Raw genomic sequence first — 21148 nt, forward strand, 5'->3', positions numbered from 1 at the left:
GCAAGTTTTCTCTCCTAGAAGTTTGGGGTATATAGTTAGTCACTATCTAACATATGCGCCACCCCTCCCCACATAGAGGCCAGCTCGGGATTTACCCCTCAGATACCTCTTTCCCAAGATTCATTTCTTTGGCCTCCCGCCTCACCAATTGTTGGTTTGCACATTAGCCGTCATACGTGGAGGGCAAGGAGAGAGGGAAGAAAGAGGCAGATCATTCCAGATTTGTAGGTGGTAGTTTTTATTAGCAGGAGAACTTACATATGAGGCTTGTCTTGGGCGGCTGCAAGATGAGTAGATCTTAGCACCTTCCCACCAGAATCTTAAAAGTTTATACAGAGACTTTAACCGGGTTCAGTCATGTATACTGTCCAGATGGTCTCAACAACGCACAGCTCTCCCAAGGCTGCATCCTGGAAAATGGTTCCCACTGTGGGAATGGTGGACAGAATGTACATTCCAAGGACAGGGGAGGAGTGAGGAGCCTCCAATTACCAGGGTCCAGCTCCTGGGCCAACCGGGGTCATGTCCTCTTAATGACCTCCTCCAACAGCAGTACTTAGTACTAAGATTTATTTATTTAAGTACTAACAGTACTCAGATTTGTGAGATTATTACAGTATGCTTGGTTCTATGCTAAACACTTCACATCTATTATCTCAACTAATCCTCATAGCAGCCTTATATGGTAGGGACAATTATCATTTCTATTTTTCAGGTGAAGAAACAAAGTCCGATAAATCAGATGTAAGAATGTAGGCAACGTCCCTGGGTCACACATCTGGGAATCACATGGTATTTAAGGCCAGATCCATTAGAGTTCCATCTGTGAGGTGGTAGGACTGGACTTTAGTTGTATAGGGTTTGTGTTACTTACAATGAATCAATAATCATATTAATTTGTGTGACTGTAGGAAGATCATTCTTTTTGCAACCTTACATACACACACACGTGCACATTGCAAGAGTAGAACAGTAGACAGTATAGGCCAGAACCACAGTGTTACTACGTCTGTGCTGATGTAAACTTTCTTCTTTTTTTTTTACCTCTTGAAGTTTTGGTTGGAAGGTGCCCTAGCAATGTGAGCACAAGGTCAAATAGTTTTGTAAAATTTGGCAAAGTAACTGCACTTGGTTCAGACCGCTGTCTCCTTTCACTCTGACTCCCTTTCTCTCACGCTGTCCTTAATATCAGGAGTGGTTGGGAAAGAGGCACAGGACACCCAGAGGCCAATCGATTGACGCTAATGGAGCTGAAGCTTTAGGACTGCTCCCTTGCAGGGGTCCCTTGTGAAGCACTATTCCAAATTTTATATTCAAAATTTTACCTATTTTTTTTTTCTTAAAGAGGTAGGAATATTTCTGGAAGCCACATCAAGTGAGCTAGTGAGAACTTGACTATACGTGGAAGTGATATGATTAAACTCAGGTGACACGTGTCCTCAAATAGACCTCCTGACATTATATATTTATTGGTAAGTTTGCAATACCTGTCTCCTCCACTGAAATGTAATCTTCGTGAGGGCAGAGGCTTTGTTTTGTCCATGACAGTAGCCCAGCTCCAAGAAAAGTTCTCAGCACACATTAGGTGCTCATTAATTATTTATCAAAGAATGAATGGACATGAGGCAGAATATTGATAGGCAAAGCGACCTGAAAGAGTCGGAATTACTACTAACCCACAGAACTCAGCAGAAATGAGATGATGTTAGCATATATAAATGGATATCTCATTCGGAAGAGGATGGGTTTATCACGAATGCTGAGAAAACAGCAAATATTATTTTGATTATTTCCAGGAATGATCTAAGTATAGATCTTTGGAGCTAAGAAGCCTTCAGTGCAAGACCAGTACAGTCTTGATGCTTGTGTCCCACATTCTTAACCTGATATCCTTAAACTTTCAATTCTATTAACTCCCTTTGGACTGATTCAATGCCTAACAGGCAACTTTTATATTTCCATGTAAAACAGCCGTCATGGAGATGACATGCTACTCATATCCAGTTTTTTGATGGATACTTCACATAGTAAATTGAATCAGGGATTTGTAATTATGATTTGTTCTCCTTTATGTAGTTTGGCCACAGGAAAAATGATCATAATTATAAGTGCTTTGAGTAATTCCAGTTGCAGTGACAGTAACATCATTGTAAGTTAATAAGTGTCATTCTGCTTATTTTGCCATCCTCGCTGGATGGATTCTCTGGGCCTTCAAAAGACAGCGCGAAATCTAGGTGGTCTTTTCCTGACAACTTTCCTTGTTACCATTTTTATCTTCCAGTTCGACTGATTCTTATTGAAGAAGTCGTAATATCCATTTTGTCTTGAGCAGAGTGTGAAGCAGTTACATCTATATTATCTCGCAGAACAATAATGAGAAATAGTGTCATCACCTCATTTTATAGATGAGGAAAGGTCAGCAATATATGCTAATTTATTCAAGGTTGAAGGGCCAGTAAGTACTTTAGACATTCACTCATCCAATTTATTGATCATCTGCTGTGAAGCAGGTACTGATCTAGATTCTTGGGAGACTTCAGTGACCAAAACAGAGTTTATGTTCTAGCTAAGGAAGACAGATGTAACTATATGGTACGTAAGAAGGGAATATATGCTATGAGGAAAATAGAAGTGAGTGAGGGTTTTCAGGAGTTCTAGTGGTGGTCAGAATAAGCCTGACTGAGAAGAGGCATTTGAACCCGAAGGAAAGACGTGAAGAAGGTAGTGAGGTTAGCTCTGTGAGTATCTGGGGAAAGAGTGTTCCAGGAAAGGAAATATCAAGTGAAGAGAAGCCAGGATGAGAAATTATTTTACATGTTCCAGAAGCAGCGAAGAGGTTAGTCTGGCTGAAATCAATTGAATGAGAGAGAATGGTAAGAAATAAAGTCAGAGGGGCAAGGTGTGTCATTCTGGAGGACTTTATAGGCCTTTGTCAGTATGTTAGCTTTTACTTTGAGTGAAATAGGGAATTACTGGAGGGTTTTGAACAGAGATACACAATCTAGAATATATTTTTTTAAAGATCACTCTGTCTGCTGTTCTGAAAATACAGTGGAGAGTCGGGCAAGAGTAAAAGCAGAAGACCTCTTAGGAGCTAGAGTAGTAATCCAGCCTGGAGATTCTGCTGGCTCATGTCAAGATGGTAGCAGTAGAAGTAGTGATAAATAAGTGGATTTTGGATATATTTTGAGAGGAAAGCCAACAGGATTTCCTGAGGGCATGTTGTATGGGAAAAGAGAGGAATCAAGGAAGATTGAAAAGTTTTAGGCATGAGCACCTGGAAGGATGGGATTGCCATTGAGATAAGAAAGGCTATAGATGGAAAAGTTTTTCTGTGGAAAGAACCAGAAATCAATTTTGGGCAGGATAATTTAGCATATATATTAGACATCCAAATGGAGAAGTTGAGCAGAAAGTTAGACATACAAGTCTGGAATTCAGGAGAGAAATGTGAGATGGAGATACACGTTTTGGAGTTGTAGCTTATAAATGACACCCAAGGATATGACACTGAAGGGAATCACCAAGGGAGGGAATGTGGATGGAGACAATAAGAGGCTAAGCTCTGAGTCTTAGGGGCACTTCAGCATCCAGAAGAGGAAGGGCCAGGCCAGGAGTCAAAGAAGCTGTTACAGAGGTTAGAGGAAAACCAGGAGTATGGCATCCTGGATGCCAAGTGAAAAATTAGATGAGATCTGAGAGTGGTAGACCATACCAAATGCTGCTGGTAGATCAAAATGAATGGAATGAAAATTGACCATTGGATTAGCAGCCACAGAGTCAAGATGAACTTGATAAAAGTGATTTGGTGGAGTGATGGGACTGAAAACCTGGCTTGAGTTGATTGAAGAAAGAAGAAGTGGAATTAGAATTGTTAGTACAAACAACTCTTTGAGGAGTCTTACAGCAAACACAGTGGAAAATGGGGCAGGAACTGATGGAGGAAGTAGGATCAAAAAAGGATTTTTTAAATTTGTTTCATTTTATATTTAGGATGCAAGAACTAACAGCATGTTTTTATGATGATGGGAAATGCTTCATAAAGGAGAAAATTTGTTTGAGCAAGATTCTTGAGCAGGAGAGGGGGCTGGGATCTACTGAATAGAAAGTGTGGTATTGGATTATATAGGAGCATGGATGGTTCATCTAAGTAATAAAATTAGTAGGAAGATCAAGTATGGCTGCAGAGTGGTGAGTAGCTTTCGAAGTATCTTCTGGATGGGAGTCTTTGGAAATTTTTCTTCTGATTGCTTTAGTTCTTCTCAGCAAAGTAACAAGCAAGATCCTTAAGGAGAGTGTGAAGATGAAAGAAGTTGCTGGTTTTAGAAGAGTGAGAGAGCGAGTAGACTATGATCTAAACATGTTTGCCAGGCATCATTCAAAGCCCATTTGGGATCCATAGTAATAATTTAAAGTGAGACCAAGCTGCATGGTCTTGTTCAGCTGAACCACTGCAATTTCAGAACAGGCAAAGGTTTGGGCTTAACCTGGGTGGTGCTTAGCTTACTATATTAAACAAAACTAAGGAAGCTGAAATTCTTTGATCATAGAATATAATTTAGGTAAGAGGGAAAAAGAGGACACCAAAGTCATTCATACATTATTTTATTCAACAGGCATTTTGAGCATCCCTTGTAAACCATACATTGTGTTAGCTCCTATGTGAAATACAATGAATAAGGCAGACACGATCCCTACCATCATGGAGCCTGCATCCTACATGGGGAGACAGACAAAAAAATAACACAATTTTTAATGCAAAATTTGATAAATATCATTAAGGGAACAAACCATGTGTTGATGTTGAGAATAAAACATGTATGTTACACATGAACATGCATGTGTGTGTGTCTATGTGTTGAGCAGTTAATTTAGAAGACCTCTCTGAGGAGGTGATATGCAAGCTGGGACCTACAGGATGAAAAGGAACCTGCTATGTGAAAAGCAGAGGGAAGGTGTTCCAGATAGACTATATAGCACATTTGCAAAAGCTGAAAGGCAAGGAGGAGCTTGCTTGTCATCCTTAAGAAACTAAGAGAAAACTAGCGTGGCTGGAGCACAGCAAACAAGAGGGTGTTATGGAATGACTCTGGAAATAAAATCAGGGGCCAGTCTGAAGGCAGAATTCAATTTTTAATCTGATTTCATACTAATTTCCTTTCTATTCTACTGCATTCGGCATTCAAGAGTCACTAATAAATATAAATCTTCAATCAGTTCGTAAGCCTTTATTTCCTTCAAGAATTATACTGTAGCATTTATTCCACCTGGTAATAATACCCTCCTTTCTCCAAATCTCATGCCGTCCCTTCAGTGCTGCTCTGTAGACCACAGTTTTGTGGCTTGCTCACGAGAATAATTGGATACATTAATCTATGCTAATGTATAAATGACTCCTAATGGCTCTAGGAATTACCTCTCCCCCGAGCATTTACATTTTCTAGTGGCACAAAGAAGTGGCTCTACTAGCGCACATTTTAGACACTGAGCAGGCCATTTCAGTGTGATTCAAACACACTATTTCACTAAAATCCTTAGCTTAGGAACTTTGTATTCCACCAGAGATACTGAGAAATGTGTACTTAATGTGGTACATTTGTCCTGCACTGGTCTAATCACATTGATATTTTTCATGCTCATGCATTGTGGTGCAATAATTGTCATTGGACATGGTGCTGTCCACAGATGACCTGTCCATAATGTTGATGTACTTCACCACTTATGTGAGGTCCTTGTTTTTTCAAGCTTCCTAAAGCATTCAGGAAGACTTAACTCTACATATGACATTTTATTCTTTTCCTATAGAGCTTGTTACAGTCCTTACCAATTGCTCAGGAAGAATATCAATCTTTCAGATGAGTGTATTATGCAGTATTCATGGCTTGTAAGTGAAATTGGAGTTCTAAAACACTAAAATAAGAAAAGCATTCACAGCCGAGTCAATTACAGGAGTATGTGTTCCTTGGAAATAGGATATGTAGGTACAGCTGAAAATTTGCTGGTCATGTGAATTTCTGGGCACTGTGAGTACTGAATAAATGTATGAGCAGGTATATTAATAAAGTGATAACTGATTCCTGGGCTGTTAAGGCTGTTTTCTTTCAGCAGGAAAAACAACTCAAAGAAACATTTGGATAGGTCCTTAAGGCCACTTTACTCTAATCAAATTGTGTGCTGTACTTATATAATGACCTCAAGTCAACCTAATACAATGTGAAAAAAAAAAACAATTCCAGATAAAGAGAAAGGATCAGCTCTTAGAGATGATGAAATAAAATTAGGCAGGGAAGCTCAATTTGGAATGCATTTCTGCCTACATTTGTGCACCATTGATTCCTGTGCCTTGAACAATGCCTGGGACATCATAGCTGCCCAACAAATATTTGTTAATGAATTAATATTGAATGGAGGAGAAGAAGCAGAAGAGGAAAAAGAGTAAGAAGAGAAAGCAGAAGAAATAATAATTGACATTAGCATAAGGCTTTTAACTTTTCAAAGAAATTTTCTTCTGGTAACCATTTTAGGTTAACAAATAGCCATTAATATACATATGGAAATGCAAATCAAAACTACAATGAGATATCACCTCACTCTCATCAGGATGGCTGTAATTAACAAGACAGGAGACAAGTGTTGGAGAGGATGTGGAGAGAAAGGAACTCTCATACACTGCTGCTGGGAGTGCAAACTGGTGCAGCCACTATGGAAAACAGTATGGAGATTCCTCAAAAAATTAAGGATAGAACTACCATATGATCCAGGTACTCCACTGCTGGGTATTTGTCCAAAGAACATGAAAACACCAGTGCATAAAGATACATGCACCCTTATGTTCATTGCAACATTATTCACAATAGCTAAGACTTGGAAGAAACCGAAGTGCCCATCGAGGGACAGATGGCTGAAGAAGATGTGGTATATGTACACAATGGAATACTACTCAGCCATAAGAAACGATGAAATCCAGGCATTTGTGACAAAGTGGATGGACATTGAGGGTATTAGGTTAAGCAAAATAAGTAAGAAGGATAAAGTCAAATACTGTATGATCTCCCTCATAAGTAGAAGATAAAAACAACAACAAACAAACACATAGAGACAGAGATTGGATTGGTGGCTACCAGAGGGGAAGGGGGGAGGGAGGAGGGCAAAAGGGATGATTAGGCACATGTGTGTGGTGATGGATTATAATTAGTATTTGGGTGGTGAACATGATGTAATCTGTGTAATCTATGAAATAGAAGTATAATGACATACACCTGAAATTTACACAATGTTATAAACCATTGTTACTACAATTAAAAAGAAAAAGCAAAATATATATATATACACATAAAGAATTTCTACTAAAGAGCATTAGCACACCTTTGATTAATTAATAGTTTAATTGCTCCTTAGGACTCTAAAGTTAACCATAGCAAAATCTAAAAATGACTAATGCTTTCCTAGAAATGTATTTTTTCATTCAACAAATATTTATTGAGCATCTACTATATGCCTGGAATTCTACTAAGGTCTGGGGACACACTAGTGAATAACATATTGCAGGTTCTTACTCTTAGAATACTTTAATTAAATAGGTAATTAACTAAGAAATTATTTAATTACTTAAAGATAAATGATATTAAGTAAACATTCAAGGTTCTGAAAGAATGCATGAAAGAAGGACTTATTTTATTTTGGGTAGGTAAAGGGGGCTTTCTTGAGGAAGCAATATTTAAGCTGAAACTTGACCAGACGAAAATGTAGGATGGAGAATTAAAGAGCATTCACAGTTAAAATATGTACATTAATGTCCTAAAGCAAAAAGGATCTTGGCTAGTTTGTGAATCTAAAAGAAGGGGGATGTGGTTAAAACCCAAAAAGAGGTTGGATGGTGGCAAGCATGTAAGCAACAGTAGCAAGACCACAAGAGTCTTTACTTTATGCTTCGTATTTTATTCTGCATCTTAAACATAATTGACAATGTTGGGAGCTGTTAAGCAGGCCATATTTGTATTTTTAAAGATATTTCTAGCTTCTCTGTTAAAACCAATCGGAAGAGCTAGTCCAAATTGATGATGAGGGTTGCTCAGAATAAGAAGGCATCAGAGGTTATGGAGAGATGGGAACAGGTTCAAGACATTTTTAGAAGAATGAAGAAGAGTTTAGTGGATGACTTAAGGTAAGAGAAGATGAAACAGGTATCAAGAATTCCTCTTGGATTTGTGCATGAGGTTCTGGTAGATGAAGGGGTTTTACCAGGATGAAGAATCCTGAAGGAAGCAACAGTCTACTGGGGATAATCAGTTATTAGTTAAAGTTGGGCGTGTTTACTTTTGTCTGCCTTGCAGCTATCTAAGTGCAAAAATTAAGCAGGCTGACAGTATAGTCATTTTTATCTCAGAGAATAGTACAAAACTGTAGATATCTAAATCCTTAGCCAGTCCTACATGATCTTTAAAGATCTGGTCCCTGACAATATTTTTACTTCTTTCTTGCTACTCTGCAGATTATGTCATTTATTACATCCTTACAACTTCTGATCTCCCATGCCCCATGTCCCATGTCAGTCACTCTTGTGCTGTCTTGCATGGGTGCTTATACTTTTGGTTCTGGTAATATCTATTCTTCCTTCCTCTTTACCTGGCTAACTCCTATTCACCCTCAAAACCCAATACGGAGAGCATCTACTCTACACGTATTACATGCCCCTTCAGGTCAAGTGAGATGTACCTACACTGCCTTCTTCAGGACCGTATGTTTTTCTATTTCATGAACTCATTGCATGGTCTTGTTTGCTTATTTATCTTCCCCACCCACTGGGAATGCTTTGGAGGCACAGATTGTGTTTTCATCTCTATATATCCCATGTTTAGCATGGCACCTGGCAGATAATAAGTGATAAATACGTATATATGATAAATTTTTACAGGCTTGTAGAGAAAGGAGGCCAAAACAACAGTCTTTGAGGACAATGAGAGATAATCACCAATTACATATATGATTTAATCAAAATTATGATGTTCTGTGAGAGGGAACACAAATCCTTCGCTGTTCGGAATTTTCCATCCAGTAGCAAATGTCTTATCCAGAGCAAGCTATTTGAGATTCTCTCTTGTTTTCTTCTGTATTAATCTGCCCATTGGATTGAGCTGGCTTTCTATGCTTGCATGCTTGCTTTCATTTGATTATAAATAAGCAGGAACAGAAACGATTCTCAACATATGAAGGAACCAGTAAACAAGAATTTGTACTAAATCTACGGTTCACAAATGAGAACCTTATGTTGTTGGTTTTGAGAAAGGGACACTATGTTCTACCACAGAAAAAATCAACAACTTGATATCTAATTCATATTAAATTAGAATTATATACAATCAGATTTTTAATTTCAAGAAAGTTATAATAAGATTAAAAGGACATAGCAAAACAAACCATCCTAGGTCATTTTCTCAAAAGTCTTTGAGAAGTCCAGACTTCTCTGAAAAGTCTCCTCAAAGGATCTTGAAGCCTAGAATGGAATGCAGGAGTTTCTTGGCTTTTAAAACATATAGGAAGCTATGATCCTAAATCACAGTGAATGCCACTTAAGGGAGGATCACTGAACTGCCTCTCCATCCTTTCAAAACCCCTTAACACTTCGTTTCTTTCTTTCTTTTTTTTTTCTTGGTGAGGAAGATTGGCCCTGAGCTACCATCTGTCACAAATCCTCCCCTATCTGCTTGAGGAAGAGTGGCTCTGAGCTAACATCTGTGCCAATTTTCCTCTATTTTGTATGTGAGTCACCGCCACAGCATGGCTTGATGAGTGGTCCAAACCTGTGAACCCAGTCCACTGAAGCGGAGCGTGCTGAACTTAACCACTATACCAGCAGGCCAGCCCCTCACTTTGCTTCTTTCTTACGGTCATCACTGGTTTCAAAGATATTATAAATATTCACGTATTTGCCTTAATTCCTCTTCCTGAATTGAAAATCCCTCAAGGGCTTGAACTGTAGTATTTTAATTTTTTTTATTTCTAAAGGACAAACAGATTGCTTTGCAAATAGTAGGCACTTAAATATTTTTTGCTGATTGAATTTCATGTAATGGTTACCTCTAATGATTTATTGTTAATTAAAAATGGCATGCGTGTTTATTAGTACGAAAGGATGGATGTCAAGCCTTTGGTCAAAACGTTTCTTCTTATTATTTCCATAATTATTTTACTCCAGAAAAATTAAACCTTATTTATAATATCTAAGGCTTAGAGATACTCCATTTTAAAGATTAAGTTAAAACTTGAATATATCCATATTTGGCACCTTTATAAGGAACTTATTTTAAGTTTTGAGTGAGGTCTTCGTGCATGGAAGAATAGAATCAGTACTCTTCAATATCCCTTTCATAGACAGCTTCTGTGGATTTGCAGATGCTAGATCCATTTGGTTACTGACTTTGAAAATGTTACCAGTTAATAAGGAGAGCAATTACTCTTTTGGGAAGAACATTGGTATCAAACAATATCCCTAATTCTTGTCAGTGATAAAGGGAACCTAAACTTTCAGAATTGATGTAGATTTGAAAGAAAAATAATTCTAAATTGAATACAAGGGAGAAAATAAAACCATACAAATCCTTCAAAGATTTCAGAGAAAAACTATTCAAAAACCTCGGTCAGTGAGATAACAAACAGATCTGAACAGGGATTGAAAAATATTCTTTCCCTATATAAATTGTGAAATAAGTATCCTTGATAGGTGTATTCTTCTCTAATTTGTATGATTTTCAAAATGTACTAATACGAATTTCCTCTTGAGGGTTCATTAACGTAACCAGACTGAGTTTTAGTTGTGTAGCTTGAGCAGGTGAAAAGGAAATTATTTGGGACTTGCACCTTCCTCAGCAGGATACCAATGGAAAATTGTTAACCAATATTCCCATTAGAGATGCCAAGAAATGAAATGATGGGAAAACCAAATTGAAAGTAATAAAGTGCTCTGTGTCTCCGTTTTCAAACTTCTTCCTCTAAAGCTATTTTATTTATAGCCAGATAAAGGTATGATTTCAGCTGTTAGTACAGAACGTTCAGTTAGCTTGATCTCACATGATAGATGTGTCTCATGGATATCTGAAGGAGTCATCATCCTATTCTTCTCATTTCTTCCTCTTGAAGGAGCCATTTATGATTTACTCACATGTATTGCCCTATTCAAGCTGTTAGACTTGAGAGGCTGGTAAGAAAATGGTAGGTTTTTGAAACACCAGTACATATAAAGCTTTAAAAATAGTGGAAAATAATGAACAACAGAGTGAATTTGTGATCTCATAAGTGATATATTATACTGTTGAATTTTCTGACAAGGCAAAAGATTCAGAACTTTGACCTAGCAATTTCTCCTCTTTTGTAACTCATATCGGGTTATGCAGAGTTACCAACATTCCAGAATTAAGATATTTAGAAAATGGATTCAGAGGATTATCAAACAAGAGTTGTAACTAATTAATTCTAAAAAATTACAAGGTGATTATTTTCTCTCCTGAAACAAAACTCAACACTTTGAGGAAGTCCTTCCTGATTAACAACATACTAATTGCCTGCACTTCAATATTACTAATTCAGTTCAACTGGTGAAGAGGTCTTGCTGACTTTTGGGGCATTACAAAATAAGTACATTTTATTCCTTTTAGCAATAGTATTCAAGCAAATATCCTGGAGGATTTGCAGGAAGTGATACAAGAGAATTATGTGTAGGATAACTTTTTATATATACAGTAGGACCTTGAATTAAAACTGTTTGATGAGCAAAACAGGAACTAGAGGATCTTACCCACTGGGAGTGAGGGTAGGAGATGTTCAGACTGAAGAAATAAAAAGGGTATGTGATGAGGTGTAGTCAAAGAGGCTCACAGTCCAGGCAAGCAGGCAACCATGAGGAGTCCAGAAGCTATATATTTCCTTCTCCCATGAAATAACGCTTGATGTGTTTTCACTGCCAATGTGTTTTTAGACAAGGAATGCTATGGCAGACTCTGCTTGGGAATTTTCAACTGTTTCTTTAAAGTAGCTCTTTAAATGAGTAAAGCAGTTTTAAAGAAATCTTTTCTGTTTTGACTAAGGAAGAAAACTTCTTTCCAAGTGCAATCGTCCAGCATTGCATTATGGTAGAAAGAAAACTAAGTAGGAAGAATGAAACATGGCTGGATTGGGGCTCTAACATTGTTTTGACTCTTGGGGTCTCAGTGTGTTCATCTACAAGATGAAGATGGTGAACAAAATTATATCTATATCTAAAGTCCTTTCCAAATGCACCGTGAACCTGGTTAACCAATTCTGCAACAGAAGATGCAGAGAATGGTAAAGTGAGCAAATGACCAAATAAGCATACAACAGCATCATTTATATTATCCAGAGCACATTTTCAAATGCACGTAACTATCCATTAGTGGATCCTGAAATCAACTTAAGGTATTCCAGCCATCATTTATTAGAAAGAAATAGAATAGAATGGAAAATATGAGAGTGTATGGCAAGAAGTAAGGACAAATATTATTTCTTGAAGCTTTTATTGTGGTAGCTTACATATTATATATTTATGTGTGGGTGTACTGAATCATAGTGTAAAATATATTTCTCTTTCTCCATAGACATCAGCAATATTTGTAAATCACTTATTTAGAGTGTCTTTATTTGGGCTAAAGGAGAAAAAAGGCTTTTACTCACCAATAGTGGGGTCATGATAATCAGGGAACTGATGACTAATAAATTGCATTGTCATTGCTGAAAAAAAAAAAGGAAATTTAATTTAATAAAGATTCACCAATTCGTTAATAAGTTATTCACCAACGTAGTTCATCAGTTTTTTAATACGTTCTAGTGACTGACTTATTTCTGTGAGTAACTAATTTAATTATGCAATATGAACCACAAAATGATGATAATAAGAGAAAGTTCTAGAAGGAAAAAATGTATCTAGAGTGAAAAACAATGCCAGATACTTCTCTGGAATACATATGTCCAAATTTTAAGTGTATTTCAATAAAAAATGCATTGGAGTAAAAATAAGGAGGGTCTTGACATAATGAGAATGTCAACTACCTATAGGATCCTTCTTGGCTTGCTCTGGTTAAACAGTTGGTATTGGCTGGTAAGATCTTTTCACTAAATCCTCCTGGTCATTCTCTGGGACTTAACTTCCTTGTCTTTAAAATAAAGAGATAATCTCTGAGGTCTCTATTAGTAATAAAGGTATATGATTATGTGAGTTTTATCCTTAGCTTTCCACAGTTAAAATTATTTGTCACTTTTATTTTGCCTAATCCATGTTATTTAGAACCTTTTATTAATTTTCATTACTTTTTTTTGGTATCTCCTCTAAATTCTCACATTCTTTTCAAATCTATACTTTTGTAAAACATTTGCAATGTTTCTACTATAGAGTTTCCTCATATAAATTTCCATTATCAGGAGAAGTGAACCCTGAAGTAAAGGAACAAACTAGGGGGAAAAATTCAGTGTATAACAGGTCTTTTCCTTTTACTCGTGTGTGTGTGTGTGTGTGTGTGTGTGTGTGTGTGTGTGTGTCAGAGAGAGAGAGAGAGAGAGAGAGAGACAAAGACTCTCTCCTTGACCAAACATTAGTCAGGCTCCTCTGAGTCCTCTTCTCAACTAGGCCTTGACCTTGGCCCCTGTCCTTGCTAGGCCTGGATAGCTCAGTTGTTCCAAGAATCCTGCTAAGGCTGTTTAGTGAGATTCTCCTATCCTTGATATCTGATCACTCTCAATATAAGATCACATTCCTCATCCCCATCCTTGATATCTGATCACCCTGGTCTTCTGCTTCCAGCAAGAATCCAGCTAAGTCTGTTTAGCAAGAATCTCCCAACTCTTGATGTCTCCTCTTAATAATTTTCCATCCATCAATGCCTGGCCCCACTCCTGGCCTATAAATTCCCACCTTTCCTTGATGTATTTGGAATTGAATCCAGTTCCATATTGAAGTCTTTTTTCTCCTATTGCAATAGTTCCTGAATAAAATTTGTTGTTTCCACTTTACTTCTGGCTCTAGCTCCCTTTCAAAGTGTGTACATACTTCAGCAAACATTCAGAGCAAGGAAGGCAGTTAAATTCAACAAACCTGTACAAGGCATTAGCCTAACCCTGCTGAGAAATGCAAAGAAATGGAACCTGACCCAGGGAAAGAGAATTTCTGTTTACACTTGAACAGTATTTACCTCCGGTCTTTGCATTGACAAAGGAAGTCTCCATATGAAAGTATTATTCAACTTGACAGTTTAGGGCAAATTTTTGAAATGCAAATCAACATTCCTTACAGATAGTCTTAGGAATTATAATATTTCAGGTAAACAAACCAAAGCAAACATGTTTATTAAATGGATATCAAGGATAATTTGGGAAATGTTTTTATGAGTGTTAAAATATCAATCTCCTCTATCTCTTAGTCCCTGGCTGGTTTACTCTCAAGTAGAGCACAGAGGTCAGAGGCCTGGCCTCATAAGGAAAAATTGGCTTGGCTAGTCAATCAACTAATTTCAAAGATAGCTCAGACTCAGTAAATTTAAAACAAAATTTCAAACTAAAATTCCCACTGCACTCAACTCAAAGCAAAGAGATATGCACCTCTTCAATTAATGTGATTAAGAGCCTCAACATCCATCTTGTGATAGTCAACTATTTGGGCTAAAATCTTGAAGATGCCTTTGGACACTTCCTCTCTCATATCCTTCATCCGATCACCATGAATTTTCATTTTCAGTTCCAAAACATCTGTCACATGTGACTCAATTCTTTCTGATATTAGTCTAGTTCAGAATCTTATATTTCTCTTAAAAATCTCTATTGCAATAGACTCAAAACTGATTTCTCTGTAGTTATTTTCTTTCCCTCTCATTAGAACTTTCACAACGGTACCAGAATCATCATTTAAAAAAAAAATCGTGTCATTCATTCATATGTCAGTGACTATTAGGATAAAGACCAAAGTTGTTAACATGGTATGCTAGCATATGTGTATTTCATATGCCATACTTTTTCAGCCTCAGCTTACACCACTGCCCAAACAGCTACTTTGTGTTCTCAGACTCACTGAAGTTCTTTCCATCCATGAACATGCCTTTATCTTATGGTTTAAAATGGCCTTCACCTTCTCCTTCATTTTGATAACATACTAACAAAGACTATCTTTGACCAAACTTGAGTCAGGATCCTCTGAACCCTCCTCTGAACTAGGCCTTGACTTTTATGCTTTCATGCTTATCTCTGCATTGCCCAGTTTAGAAAGAATCCTGCTAAGTCAGTTTAGAGATAATTCCTCACACTGGGTATCTGGTCATCCTTGATATTGGATCAAATTCCTCATTCACCATCACCCTCCACGTGATATCTGATATCCTGGCCTCCCTTCAGCAAGAATCCTATTAAGTCTGTCTAACCAGAATTCTCCCTAACCTCTTAGTAATTTTCCATCCACTGACTCCACCTTGCTCGTTAGCTATAAATTTCCACTTGCCATTCCTGTATTTAGAATTGAGCTTAGTTCTATACTGAGATCTCTTTTCCCTATTGTGATAGTCCTTGAATAAAATCTAGTTTTACCTCTTTAACTACTGTTCAGCTCTGTTTTTCTTTAACAATGTTAATAATGATCCACACCTCCACTCAAGTGTCATACCATTCAATCAACACATTTAAACCCTTCATTTACCAGACGCCAGTATATGATAGTCATGGGAGCTACCAAGAAGTGTTAGGAAACATTGCATATAATTATGGACTAAGTTAATTACTATAAACTTAGGAAAGAATTTTGAAGGTTGAAGAAGTTTGGAGCAAATTTAAGGAAAAATATATAAGAATTTTAAGAACTGATAGATATATTTGATATTAGACTTGAGAATCACAGAGCCAGTATCAGAAATAAATGAACCTGTCAAGGATTTACCTGTTACACTTATTTTAAGAACGCCTAGCGTATATTTAGATGATGGAGTTTGTGCTTTAATGGAAACCTGCTGCTTATTGTATAATTGAAAAAGCCCTTCAATTCTCAGATCCTCTGACCTACCACTGAGACAGAACCAAAGAAGACAGAGCCAGCTTTGTTCCAGAACTTCAAAAGATAATTTTAGAAAGATTGATTTGTAAAAGATTCTTTTGTGTTTTACAAAGTGGATGCCTGATGGGACATCTAAAAGCCATTTCTCTTTGCAGAGGTAATATATAAAACAAACAATTTTTGAAAAATCTCTCCTAAATAACAATCAAATTCAATGTTGGAAGAAAGCAATCTGCTAAATATCTATTAATCAGACTGAAGACTTAATTTTATTCATTTTGTGGTATGTTGACACAAATAATCCATAACCAATCTATAAATCAAAATTGGGGTGAGTTTATTATGAGCCAACCCTGAGGACCACATAGCTCAGGAGAGTCCTTTCACAAAGGAATGGAGCTTTCCAAAGAAGTGGGGGTATACAGAGTGGATATACACTGTCAAAGAGCATGCATCACATATGATAGGAATGTCCCCTTTATAATAGTCACGAGATTGTTTTGCTGGCACAGCAATTGATGGACACAGCAGGTCGGTGGTCATAAGGTGGGTGGTCACAAGATGAGTGCAGCAGGTCAGCAATCAATCCCTAGTTTAGGGAGAGATGCTTATCTTTAAAGAAATGTCAATGTGGGAGAATTTACATCCTTATCTTTAAAGATATTGTTCTCGTCTTTGGGATATAGTAGATATTTAAAGCAGATATACATTGCATGCTCAACAGACCACATCAGGCCCTTTTGGCAAAACAAGGTCAGGCTGAATTAGTTTTAACTGAAATGGCTTCCTCATTTACTCTAATATATCCTATTGCTTGTCATTTATTTATCAGATGTATAGGTTTATATCATCAAAATTTTGGGATTCTGTTTTTCTTTGCCAAGACCCATTCTGTGAGAAACTCAATCCAGATCCTCCTCTCTCTACAGAGATTTCAATTGCATTGACTTTGTAATGTCTTAATACATTGGTTTTTGAGAATCTAATGAAAATGAAGGTCGAGTCCTCCTTCCCAAAATATACATTCACATATACATATGTACACAATATTGAGAGATAAGTAGGAATCAATAGATCCCAAGTAAAAAACACTTGTCCTAACAATTACCCACATATGTCAGAAATCAGCCTTTTACTTAGAAAGAGGACATCCGTGAACAACGTGATTTGAGAGCATCTAAGAACCTCAACCTCAAATCTGCCTCTCAGAAATTCCTAAAATTCAGCTTTGATATTTCTTACTATGTATATATTTTTAAAAATAAAGTATTCCCTTGAGGAGTAGTATGGAAAGTTCCTTACCCTTGAATGTGAACCAGTTCAATGGATCAAGTTGACAAAACCCACCTGGGAAACAAGACCACTCTATACTCAATATATTCAGGAAAGACATAAGAAAGTAGGGCAATAAATTTCACAAATACTATCCTAGAACGTACCCTGGCTGTGGATATTCTGTTCTGTAAAAGATAACAAGAATCATCTTAGAAAATTTTCAAGAGGAGAAATCTCACATTAAGGCCAGGATAACTTTTCCACACACTTCAGAAAATCTGATAAGTTAACAGATTTGGAACATTTTTCAGGATTTGCCAGAAGTTGTAATCTTTTGGTAACGGGAAAGTCTTTTTGTATGTATGTATTTGAAATAGTTAAGAAATGTTCTGCAAAGTACTGAACATCTGGATAGAATAAGGATGGATTTAATGTATTCAGAGATTAACTCACAGTCAAAATCACTGCCCATGTATGTTTAGCAGCTCTTGTCTCAGAGACTGTATCACTGAATTCAGCAAGAATCCACAGATATTAGATAGGAATAAGAAGGCTGAGGAAGGAATGAGATGATGAAAGATAAGCACAAGAATTAGTTGGATGTCATGAAGTATCTTATAGACCTTGATCAAAATAGAATTATGTATATGAACCAGGTTAATATTGGTATTAGACCACAGAATTTCTATATTAAAGTGAACCATTAGGGTAGTTATCATTTGTTTTTAGGATATGTTAATTTTAATCTCTTCTACCTTGCTTAAGTATTTTATTATTTGAGTTATTTTGTCACGATATTTTAGGAGTTTCTATCATGTCATCTACCAGTAGAAATAGTTTCCAATTTTTATTTTCATAATTAATTTATCTTGCATATCCATTGGTTAATTCATTCAGTACAATGTTAAATAGTAGTGCGGATAGTGATCACCTTTGACTTTTTCTTGAACTTAGTGGGAATAATTTTATTTTTCCACAGTAAGATAGTAGCATTAGTATTGTGATATATTTATATATTTTATCATATTATAGAAGTAGTCATTCATTTCTGCTCTCTTGAAACCTTCAATAAGGAATAGTAGTTGTACTTTTTCAAAGGCTTTTCCAGTATAATGGAGGTAAACATGTTATTTTTCTACTGAGAACCATTAATATGGTGACATATTAATAGGCATCCTGATATTGAACCTGCCTTGCATTCCAGGATTCGAATCTATTTGGTCAAGATGTCTTTTTTTTTTTTTAATGAGGTGTTATAGTCTCCTAATATGTTATTTAGGGTTTTCAAATTATTATCCGTAAGTAATATTTGCCTTCAGTTTTCTTTCTTGGGTTATCTTTATCAGGATTAGGTATCAATCCTATGCTTCCACTAAAAAATAATTGAGGAGATTTTCATTTATTTTACATGCTCTGAAATAATTTATATAGCATTGGAACTATATGGTCTTTAAAGCTTTGGTAGAATCTCCTGTGAAATCATTTGGGCCCATTGCCTTTTGCATAGAGGTAGTTCCTTTATAAATTTTCTCTGTTTATTCGGTGCGTGTTTGTCTGTTTAAGTTTTCTAACTCTACTGGGGAAAATTTTAGGAATCTTTTTACCCTAAGAACTTATCTACCTGGATTTTCAATCTTATTTTCAAAGAAGTGTGCAAGCTTATCACATGATGTTTTAAATTATCATTGTATCACTAGTTATTTCCTCCTTATTTTTTTTATGTTTGCTCTTGCCAATTTTTGTTTGCTTAAATTAGCTAGCAGTTTGTCCAGTTTATTGATTTTTTCAAATAATTTTAATTTTGATCTCATTATCATTACCACTACTATTATTATTATTAATATTCATTGATTTTCTTTTCTTTACCTTGTTGATTTTGCTGTTATGATTTCACTAGTTGTGTTTCTTTTGGTTTACTTTTTTGTTAACTCAGTTCCTTTATTTTCATTCTTTTAATTTTTGTTGGCAAAAGTTTTGTAGATACAAATTGTCCTCTGATCTCTGCTTTATATATCCCCATATATTCTGATATTATTTTTCAGAAATTTGTAATTCTATTTGTATTTTTCCTTTCACTTACAAGTTGACAAGTAGAAAGCTCTTTTCAGTTTCCAGCTAGAAGAGACTTTTTCTTCTTGTTTTATTTTTAATTTCAGTTTTATTGCCTTGTGACCAGAGAACATCTTTCTAATATCTTCACTTTACATAATTTACTGATATTTTTGGTGTCTTAATATACAGTTAATTTTTAATGTGTTTGGTAAAATAATACATTGATAAGAGGTATTTCATATATGCATCAATAAGATCTACTTTATTGATTATATTTTAACTCTTTTGTGTTCTGATATTTTGTCCACTGCTCTGTCTTTATTGAGAATGATGTATAAACTCACCAATTATAGATAACTGCTGTGTTATTTTGTGTATAAGTCTTTTTAACTGTAATATTTTCATTGTGGTTTATGGCTTTTATTATTAAAAAGTACGTTTCTTCATCTCATTTAATTATTTTTTCTTTTTTGTCTATCAAGATTATAATCACTGCTTTATTTTTGTTTTAATTTGCTTGGTTTATCTTTGACCATTCTTTTGCTTTTACCATTTTAAATCATTGTATTTTAGGTGGGTCTATTATATACTACATAGTCTTGAATTTTGTTTAAGAGCCAATTTGAAAATTGTTTTAACAGGCAAGTTAAGTTCATTCACATTTACCTACTCATATTCTTTCATTTCTTTTCATGACTAGATAGCTCATTTCTTTTTAGCACTGAATAATATTTCATTGTCTGGATGTACCACAGTTTACTTATCCATTCACCTACTGAAAGACTTCTTGGTTACTTCCAAATTTTGGCAATTATGAACAAAGCTGCGACAAACATCCATGTGCAGGTTTTTTTGTGGATATGTTTTCAACTCCTTTGGATAAATACCAAGAATTGTGATTGCTGGATACATTTATAACAGATATGTTTAGTTTTGTAAGAAACCATCAAACTGTATTCCAGAGTGGCTGTACCACCTTGTATTCTCACCAGCAATAAGTGAAAGATCATTCATTTGAACTTTGGCTCCACATCGTTGCCAGCATTTGGTGTTGTTGGCTTTCTGGATTTTGGCTATTCGAATAGGTGTGTAGTGATGTCTCATTGTTGTTTTAATTCGCATTTCCCTGATGACATATGGTGTGGAGCATCTTTTTATATGCTTATTTGCCATTTGTATGTTTTCTTCAATGAGGTGTCTCTTTATGTCCTTGGCCCATTTTAATTGTGCTATTTGTTTCTTATTGTTGAGTTTCATGAGTTCTCTGTATGCTTTGGATAACAATCTTTTATCAGATGTGTCTTTTGGAAATGTTTTCTCCTAGTCTGTGGCTTGTCTTCTAATACTCTTGATATTGTCATTGGCAGAGCAGAAGTTTTTAATTTTAATGAAGTCCAGTTTATTCATTATTTTTTTCATGGATTGTGCCTTTGGTGTTGTATCTAAACAGGCCTCACCATATCTAAGATCCTCTAGGTTTTCTCCTACATTATCTTCTAGGAGTTTTATAGGTTTGCATTTCACATTTATGTCTATTATTCACTTTGAGTTAATTTTTGTGACCTGTATGAGGTCTATGTAAAGATTTATTTTTTTTTTGCATGTGAATGTCCAGTTGTTCCATCACCATTTGTTAAAGAGACTATCTGTGCTCCATTGTATTGCCTTTACTCCTTTGTCAAAGATCAGTTGACTACATGTCTGGGGCTCTATTTCTGGGCTCTCTATTTTGTTCCATTGATCTATTTGTCTATTCTATCACCAATCACACTATCTTGATTACTG

The 21148-nt window shown here is 35.9% G+C and overlaps 1 protein-coding gene across 1 annotated transcript in view; it reads right to left on the bottom strand.

The window, feature by feature from the left end:
• Positions 1 to 21148, bottom strand: part of RIT2 (Ras like without CAAX 2) — a 311462-nt gene that overhangs the window by 266605 nt on the left and 23709 nt on the right. The window contains exon 2 of the mRNA XM_087439167.1: positions 12685 to 12741. Coding sequence (XP_087295293.1) covers positions 12685 to 12741 — 57 coding nt within the window. The remainder of the gene's footprint in view (positions 1 to 12684; positions 12742 to 21148) is intronic.

This window comes from Ceratotherium simum, chromosome 14, assembly GCF_057802395.1.
Source record: "Ceratotherium simum simum isolate JZ-2026a chromosome 14, ASM5780239v1, whole genome shotgun sequence".
Taxonomy (NCBI): Eukaryota; Metazoa; Chordata; class Mammalia; order Perissodactyla; family Rhinocerotidae; genus Ceratotherium; species Ceratotherium simum.